Genomic DNA, 9,749 nt, shown 5'->3' on the forward strand with positions numbered 1-9,749 from the left:
TTTATTCGCCATCTCAGCGGTGTGTTTATTACATTTCATATTACATTTCAAACTTGGTTTTGCTGCTTTCGTCTAGGCAAGATCCGTGAAGTCTGTGGCTTTCAGCGGAGAGATCCTCTCAGCCAGTGCCCGCTTGTAAGCCGTGCTAAATGCGTAGGATATGTGCCTCGGTGCCCGAGAGACTACTTCACTTTCGAATTTCTGCACAACTTCGGCGATGTAGTCCATGTACTGTGCCAGAGGCTTCATCCGGGCTGTAACTTCGGTCACCTGGAAATCCGTTATTTGCGAACCTGCGCACACACGTGTGAAGAAGACAACGAGAGGGAAACTACATTAACACACATAATTTTTCGAAGCACGTGTGGCTATATATGTCCCTGCCTTACAGCGAACCACGCTAAGTGTGTTTTCATACGCGAAGGTAATTCTTGCGGCGCGCAGCACAATCCTGTGCTCTCAGTATTTGTAAGGTGGTGCACGTTCGTTATTTTTAACCTGTGGACTCTTTCCAAAAATGTGCCTGTCAAAAAAAACATTGGTGGCCGGACCTCTCCTCAAACGCACATGTAAGTATCGAAAGAGAGAAAAACAACCTCTACCATTTGTGTGACAGCCATTTCTGGAATTCATTGAAAAAAAAAAAAATAGCGCCAAATACCTTGTGAACTGTTGGAGAGTGCTGCTCGCTCGCTCGCTCGCTCGCTCACTCACTCACTCACTCACTCACTCACTCACTCACTCACTCACTCACTCACTCACTCACTCACTCACTCACTCACTCACTCACTCACTCACTCACTCACTCACTCACTCACTCACTCACTCACTCACTCACTCACTCACTCACTCACTCACTCACTCACTCACTCACTCACTCACTCACTCACTCACTCACTTGGACTCCGAGCGGATTTAATTGACTCAGACGCCGCGAAATTAAATGGTTGTGTCGAAACCTGACAGGATTGAGTAATCATCCCCTATAGCTCAGAGGTTATATGCGCCGCATACATTCCGTGCAGTTGTCCTGGCGCGCCTCGAGCTTGAAGTAGATGTTGCCGGTGTCGACGAGCAGTTCGGCGACCACTGTGTTCGATCGGTCGTCGGCGATGACCTCGACTTCGTAACGGGCGACCACACCCCGGACGTTCAAGTTGCACCAAATCTCGACAAAAGGGGAGCCGTTATCCTGGTCGCCGCGCAGGCCGCAGTCACCTACTCGTCGTACCTGCATCGGCAAAGATCGTTTTACGCTGTGCAAATTTAGTCGAGACAATTGCACACCTTTTCAGCATGGCTTAGTGCTTAATATCCAAAAATAGAAACTTGCTCATTCTTCATGAGGCCATATATATATATATATATATATATATATATATATATATATATAGGGTATTTAGACATGGTGCGGTGAATACAAGCAATGGATGTTTGAAATATTGATGTCACATAAGCAGAGAAAGAACAGTGACGCCGAAACAAATAATTGTGCAAATTACCACAGAACAGCGTATAAACCATTCGCTTATCATAGAAAATAAGGAGTGGAATATAATGACGGTAAAGTTGCATAAAACTAGAATGGATGCTGGAGTGTGGTAGCACATGTCATCGCTCCGTTTCAACAGTAAATCCCCTCATTACCATCATCGTCATCATAACCAGCACTTTTGTCACACAACTTTAACTGCCATCAATTTTGCGCGCAGTGCCTTCTACTTTCCTGTCAGGAGCGCCATGGATCGAACGCTGACTGGACGGTACGTAAATGAACTACACAGACTTCAGGTTGATGACGATTAATTACGGTTGTTACGAAATGGCACCCTAAAGGCTGCATAGATGTCCTAAAATTGTTTCATGTGGGATGTATACGCTAGACTCTTAACAGTTGTACTCCATTTAGTGACAAAATTACACCATAAGGAGGGTCATTATAGTCTATATATGTAGTGTAAGCGAAAACCAGAACCTTGACTCGTTTCAAAGATAACCAATCGTCATCTATCTTACATACTATTTCTTCAGCTCTCTGCTCTGCTCTTGCGTTGCCCAGGGGGCGCTGCAAAAATGGTGCTAAAAAGCGCCCTCAATCCGAAACTGGGTAGTACCAAGCTCGGTCGTCTGCTTCGGGAAGCACGTTTACAATATGGACCTGCCACTTTCGGTTGTGTTGTACCACGGCTTGCAGCGAATATCGGGAGCCGAAGATTTTTCCATGGGTGGCATGCTGCGTAAAGGTAAGAAATTATGCAACGCCGAATGCGTGTACGCCGTTCAAGAAATAAGCGGCGAAGTTTTCGCGTGGTGTCAATCGCAAGTGAAGCGAGTCACGCACGTGCGAAGTTGAACTTCAGGTAAGGTTTGCACGCTGCTAGATTCAGGCGCACAAACGCGAGGAAATGCTTTCTATAAATGAATTCACAGCAGCGATAAGCAGACATGTGTACGGAATTGCTCGAGCGCACGACGGTACGCGCCGCGACGGCAGCGGTCTTCAGCATGCCGCGGTGTACGAACTGCTCGAGCGCACTATCGTACGCGCCGCGACGGCAGCGGTCTTTCGACATGCCGCGAAACGGCGGGTCTCCTGCATGCCGCTAGACAAGTAGTTATGCCTGCGCTGTAGTAGCGGCCATCTGTCTAGCAATTGATAAATAACTGATGCGATGCATATAAGCTCGCAGTAACGTACGCACTTGCGAATCGCGCTGCAGCGCACGCTCGTGCACTGCTCACTTGATATGTAGCTTTTAATGAGAGCGCTCGAACATCGATGTGCTGTAATCAATACTACCTTGCTGTGCTGCCTCAACGTGCTGGCTTGAGGTCAAGGATGAGCACATTCAACTCTCTAACCTGTGCTGCTCGTAGTGGGGTAGTGAATTGTCACCGAATCAGCCCGACCATTTGTGGCCATTTGCACACACCTGGTCACTTCACCACTTCGCACCGGTCGAATTGTTAATTGTCGCTGTGGCCGGGTCTCGAATCGTGAATCACCAGCCATGCCTGCTGCTATGTCGGTCTTCCATTTCGCTTACCCAGCGCGACGAACTGCAGTTATCCAGCGCGCCCGACGCTCCGCAGCGTGAGGCCTTGAAGGAAAACGGTAGAATCTGATGTTTGGATTCCGGCCTTCTTGTTCATGGCAGCCCACGACGCAGCAGTAACGACAGTGACGCTTTTTCGAGGCTGAGCTAGGTCTCTCCGGATCGGCGTCGCCGATGTCTTCTGCTTCCAGCATTACGTCTCACGTACGGCACACGGAGAGTCCGTTTTCGTAAAACTATAGGCTGCGGCCAGCTCGCAGCCTGGTCGCCATGGTCTGTGAGAAGTGACGAGCCTTTTCGCACTCGAAACAGGGCATAAAAAAGTGCGAATCGACGCAAAACGCGGGCTAGAAACGTGCTTCGCCACAGCCAGGGCTCAATACTATCCAAGCTGGTACTACCCAGATGACGTTTTTCGCCGCCACCAGGCGCCGCTACTATCCCTCAAACTTCAGCGCAAGACGCCTCGCGCTGATTCGCGCATGCCGTTAGTGGCCTAGCCACCGTAGGCTTAGCTGAAAGTATACCGGGCGCACAGCGTTAAAAAAAAAAGGAAATGTACACAAGATATGATGCAGAATATCTTTTAGGGTAAAATAGGCCCCAAAGGGTGCATACCTTTCTTATAGTGTATATTGTTCCAAATCAAGTGCCACTTGCGCGAGTTCCTGTACGCTGGGCAGTGGCGCACCGAAGGGGGGGTCGGGGGTTCTAACCTCACCCCCCTGAGGCCAAGTTAATCCGAGTGAGTTCACGCTGACGACGCACGAGTGACAGCTTGTAACATACACATTTTTATTTTGGTGCTCCATCCACGCTATTACGTACATTACTGAGTTCTCCCACTCCATCGGTCATAAAATATATTAAGTGACCTCCGCAGACAATGCCACCACTCATTGCTGCCACGACCGTTTAGGTAAGAGCTTCAATGGATGACCACGTGCACTGCTCTGCAGACCGGCTTCTTGGCCCTATATCAAGCTCTTTCAAGACTTTGAGTAAAACGCTGAAAAAATAAACATCGTCATCATCTTTTTTTTTTAATTATGGGGTTTTACGTGCCAAAACCACGATCTGATTATGAGACACGCCGTAGTGGGGGACTCCGGAAATTTGGACCTCCTGGGGTTCTTTAACGTGCACCTAAATCTAAGTACACGGGTGTTTTCGCATTTCGCCCCCATCGAAATGCGGCCGCCGTGGCCGGGATTCGATCCCGCGACCTCGTGCTCAGCAGCCCAACACCATAGCCACTAAACAACCCCGGCGGCTATCATCATCCTTGGTGTCATCAACGTTTCATTTCATCATCCTCGGTGTCAACAGCGCATTTCATTTGCTGTTGGATTCATCTGACTAAAGCGAGAAAATTGCATACTATGCAAAGTGTTTGCTTTCCCCTCCCCCCACCCCCCCTGGCAGAGATCCTGGGTGCGCTACTGACGCCGAGCTTTATCGGTTTCGTTTACTTGAGTCCTGTCGCCCACTCAGGGTGAACGTGACTCTTGCGCGAACTCTCGAAGACGTAGTTATGATAGGAATCTAGCAGTAACTCCCGTGAAAGGAATTTTCCAGAGCGCCATTTTTTATACACGCCCTTCAGTGTGCAATCCGGTCAAAGAGATCAATATTTTGTTCATGAATCAACGCCATGCAAAAGGAACAGCTTGCAAGCGTATGGTGTTACTGGCACGAAATTCCTAGGCGCGAAGCGTTAAAGAGAGGAAGTGAACCTAGATTTCATGGTGACGATTTTTGTATTGTGGCAAAATTACAACCTATAAAAGGTTGTATATAGGTTTGTCAGACGGCACTCGGTGCGTCGGTATAGAGGTGTGTCCATGTACTCACCCTTCTGCGCAAGTTGACCAGTGTCCCGTTTTGCAGGTGGAACTCGACGTACCCCGAGAACGTCCAGTTTCCCTGGTTGTCCACGTCGAATGAGATGTCTGGAAGCGGAAGCACGTCGACGCCGGCGCTCGACAGGAGCTGGTCCAACACGAAGTCAATGTGCCCGGGACTTGCACACGCGCAAACTGCGCGATGAAAACACGTACACGAAGAGCACGCAACTTCGTGAATTCATTCCGAAACCTACCCATGTATATGTGTACCTACCCATGTATATGGGTAGGTACACATATACATGAGTATGGATATATGTATACACCCGTTGCTAAAAAATTTGTATTTGTCGCTTTCTGGCGAAAGAAATTAAATCGACACTCCAGGCAAATTTTCGGCGTTGTCGTCGCCGTGATGTTCCGTATTAAATCTAAAAGCCATACCAATGAGCGACCCATACACTGGGTGCGGGAAAAAGCACGTAACAATGAGCTGAAAAGGATGGCGGCTTGATGGGCATTATCTTCCCGCGCGCTCAATATTCGAGTTAGTTGTAGGTCACGTAATCAAACGCGGATGGGAAGGAGATCACGCGTATTCTCCTCTAGCCCTGCCGTAGCTGTGAATGACTGTGCGCGGCTGACGCTTATGCGGCCCGCGTGCCATATCTAATTGTTGGTATAATAATAATGATATAATTGCGGGGTGCAATGATAAATGGCGAGCAGGGATGGTTGCTAACTTCATGTGCACTGTATTCCTTGCTTGGCTGTGTTTCCGCGTCCCTAGTGTTGCAGAGTTAAGAGACAGAGGTCATTGCAGGTCACTGATAGAGGCCGTCTGTAGTGGACATAAAAATAGGCAGATAATGATGATGAATCTAATTTTCGGAGCTGCGGTGAATCGCGCGGCTGTACGAACCATTCGCCTCCGCTGCCGGCGTTCTTCATAAAGCTTGCGTTGTGAAAGCGAGTGCTCGAGGTCATCCAGTGAGGTATTTACAGGTTTACATGGTCCGTGCATTACACTATGCTTGCTATTTTAATTTTATATCAATGTTTACTACAATTTATATGGCCACTGTAACTAAGGTATAGACTCGTGTAAGGGCCGCACTCTTCTGTCGCGATTTTGACGGGCCTTTCATGGGACTAGTACATTTAACCTCATTTTTCCAACTACGAGTATGAAATCCACCGTAAACCTCCGCGATCGCCTCCTCTCGACATCCAGTAGCGACGAGCGAAAGTACGCTGCGCGCGACAACTTGCTGTTGAGCCCGATCAGAATCAGCGCAGGGAACGCGATTGCTTCTCGGTTTGATGTCTTTTTTTTAAATATTGGCTGTCAAATTCTGGGTGCGACCCTTAGATGGGTGCGGTCGTTACACGGATTTACACAGTAAGAATCTTCCTTCGTGCAATTGTTTTATACTTCGCTATCACTAATACTGCTTCGCCTTCCCGGCCAAACTGCACTGTTGCGCATGACTTCTAGAGTTCTATTTATTCTGATTTCGAGTGAATCCGGCTTGGAATCATTTCGGTTACTGAGTGAATTCTATATACAAGGTGTTTCAGCAAACACTTTCAAAAATGTTTAAAGGTTGCCTGTGGCAGCTAGCACAATTCTAGTTCATGAGCTCGTCTACTTGAAGAGGTGGGCATTATTTGCACAAAAAATTGAAATGCATAATTGACTAATTAACCAATTAAGTTTTTAGCTAATTACCTTATGGCTCATGTTGCAATTTACGAATTCTTGCCGTGGACTTTGGATCCACTTGGAACTAATTATCAGGCTGACACCAGTGTCCAGATATTAATTCTCTAACTTTGCGGAGAAATGCATTGGCGTGCCAGTCACTTTCTTAACAAAACGTCGTTTTATGCATTGAAGCACAAAAGTATAAATAGATAAATAAATTAAGGGGTTTTACGTGCCAAAACCACGATCTGATTATGAGGCACGCCGTAGTGGAGGACTCTAGAATAATTTAGACCTCCTGGGGTTCTTTAACGTGCACCTAAATCAAAGTATACGGCTGTTCTAGCATTTCGCCCCCATCGATATGCAGCCGCCGAAGCCGTTATTTGATCCCGCGACCTCATGCTTAGCAGCCCAACACCACAGCTACTAAGCAACCACGGCTGGTAAGCACAAAAGTAAGTGGAACGCCAATGCATTTCTCCGCAATGTTCGGGAATTAATATCTCGGAACTGGTACCATCCTGAGAATTAGTTCCTAGTGCATCCGCCTTGCGAACTCCATGGCTATAATTTGTAAATTTAAAATTAAAAATCAAATTATGGCAGTAGCGCATCCAGGATCTCTGCCAGGGTGGGGGGGGGGGGGGGGGGGTTGACAGTTTGCCAATACCATCTAAACAGCACTAATTTCGATTTTTTTTTCACGGGAAATTGTCAAAAAATGCGCTTTTTGCGAGTGTGCAGACGATTGCGCATCTTACATCTTAGTTGCAGCACTCAAATACGTAAGGAAAGAAAAGGGGTTAAACAAAAGGGGGGGTTAAGTCGGCCTCGGGGGGGGGGGGGGGGGTTACAACCCCCGAATCCCCCCCCCCCCCGTCGGTGCGCCACTGAATTATGGGGTTTTACGGGCCAAAACCACGATCTGATTATGAGGCACGCCGTAGTGGAGGACTCCGCAAATTTGGACCACCTGGGGTTTTTAACGTGCACCTAAATCTAAGTACACGGGTGTTTTCGCATTTCGCTGGGGGGGGGGGGGGGGGCGCTCAGCCCCCCCCCCCCCCCCTTGGGAAAACTCCGGAGGGGGCTCGAGCCCCGGAGCCCTCCCCTCCCCTCCCCTCGCCCCCCCTCCCCCCCCCCCCCCCCCCCGTAGTCGGTGCCTATGTCTGGAAGTGAAAGGGAGCAATAAACGAGAAGTTCCTCTTAAGTGCGGAATCTTCTGGAGTATCTTTCTAAAATATTGCTTAGAGACCTTTAAACCACAAGCACACCACTTGTGACAGCGCAGGTCAATGTATCTGATAGGACCGCAAGGGTCAAGCACTTTCTCCGGTGTTTTGGAAGATTATAACCCTTGAGGGAGCCTCAGGGAGGTCCGTTTGTGATACCTGGCTTTTCCACCGGGATCGGTTATATTTAGAGCTTCCTGTTTAAAACTAAAGTTGTGCGTGCTAACCGTTATGAAATTGACAGCGTGCAGTTTAATTCCGTTTGCTAAAGGTATACGGCACAACAAGGACAGAAAACACAGACCAATCGTGAGAATGGTCCATTGTCATTTGTTGGCTTGCTTTGAGACTGTCAACGAGGGTATAAGCGAATGCGATACTTTGTGGAAATTAAGGCTCCGAAATTGTAGAGTTCACCTCATTCACTCATATGACCATCCGCGTAATCCCATATACGCTGCAGTGTTCAACACATCTTTATATAAGGAACTTAACAAATGATTCTCTTGTGTATGTTGCCGGTTGAAAGTTTACGGGAAGTGGGCGGAAAGTTTTCGTAAATGCAAGCAAGATTAACGATGCACCGCGTTTTAGTTCGCCCATAATTTGTCACTTGTTATTTGCACGAATTTCAGTAGAGAATTCTTCGTCGCGTTTTAATATCTAGGTTACGTGCATTCGTCGCATTGAGTAATTAGTCTCTGTGAAAGTATTTATACGTGCTACTGAAATGCCGCAAAGGTCGCCTTCAACCGGCATTCCCTCTCAACACGGGCACTATTTATCTCATTTCCTCGTCGTTAACAATCGCAATAAAATTTACCGCTTATAAACACCACGCTTGCCAAATCCTTAAAAGAGTTTATATAAATTGGGACCTATCTTTTCAATGCAACATGTCATTTATGAGCTGAATATTGAACTTACCTGCAAACAAAAGCACGGCTGCAATGCGTGCGGACATTTTGATCTCCTGCAAGTAAAGAAAGAAAAGTGACTTCGTTTCAAACCTTTCGCTATAGGATCGAATTGAGGCACTCACTGCGTACGTTTCTATACAAAAAAAAAAAAAATCCATTTTCGTTAATTTTGTTATAATGGGTTGATTACCATTACAGCGGGTTGATTACAAGAAGCGAAAATGATTTCAAAGTATTTCAAATGGATTTCAAAGTATATATCTTGCATTAATTACAGGGCCCCAAAAGGGGCCCAGTAAATGTTCTCGAGACTTCAGTCTTTGGCTCCTTTAGAATGCAATGGAGCCCATCTTTACCGGTATAAATGTTATCAGACGCCGTCAAAATCCATGACGTCACGTCCATGACGTCCATTTAAAAGAGAACAAATTGTACAGTATTGGTCGATCAAATGCCGCATAAAACGGCGGTAGCTGTCTTCCCCGCAGACAATGACGGCGCAACTGCGGCGTACGATGGCCGCACGACGACAGCAAGACATGCACAATGACGGCACGACCACTCACACGTATCGCGCGTAATTGGGGAGGACAAATGTGCTTTTCTTTTCCGGTAACTTCTACCAAGGATGCATATTCAGAATAAATGTGATGATAACCGCGGTAGCCGACACAAAATTTGTCAGAAGTACCTCTAACAGCTATATTGATGTGGAAAAAAAAGTAACTAAGATTTGTCTATTTATAGAAAAAAAAAAAGCGTGCGAGATGAAAATAGTAAAGGTATATATGCATAAACCTGTGGAATGCATCTGGTACATCAGGCGGTACGACTTTCTCCGGAGACATCTCGCTAAGATGCGCTATACTTACGAGATGCTGAGGTCTGGGCGGCTTGATATCTACTGGCCGGCGGTGTCTGTGATGCGCTCTCTTTGTAGTGGTTTCAAGATCAGCGTCCGCTGATAGTCGAGCGACTGCAAA

General features: G+C 47.2%; 1 protein-coding gene across 1 annotated transcript; it reads right to left on the reverse strand.

The window, feature by feature from the left end:
* On the reverse strand, positions 1-9,749 carry LOC119465891 (uncharacterized). The gene is made up of 5 exons (XM_049657845.1): positions 9,639-9,749; positions 8,774-8,819; positions 4,911-5,095; positions 1,015-1,231; positions 1-293 (listed from the first exon to the last, which is right to left on the reverse strand). The coding sequence occupies exons 2-5, from the start codon at positions 8,808-8,810 to the stop codon at positions 73-75; spliced, it is 660 nt and encodes a 219-aa protein (XP_049513802.1). The 5' UTR covers positions 8,811-8,819; positions 9,639-9,749; the 3' UTR covers positions 1-72.

This window comes from Dermacentor silvarum, chromosome 10 (genome assembly GCF_013339745.2).
Source record: "Dermacentor silvarum isolate Dsil-2018 chromosome 10, BIME_Dsil_1.4, whole genome shotgun sequence".
Taxonomy (NCBI): Eukaryota; Metazoa; Arthropoda; class Arachnida; order Ixodida; family Ixodidae; genus Dermacentor; species Dermacentor silvarum.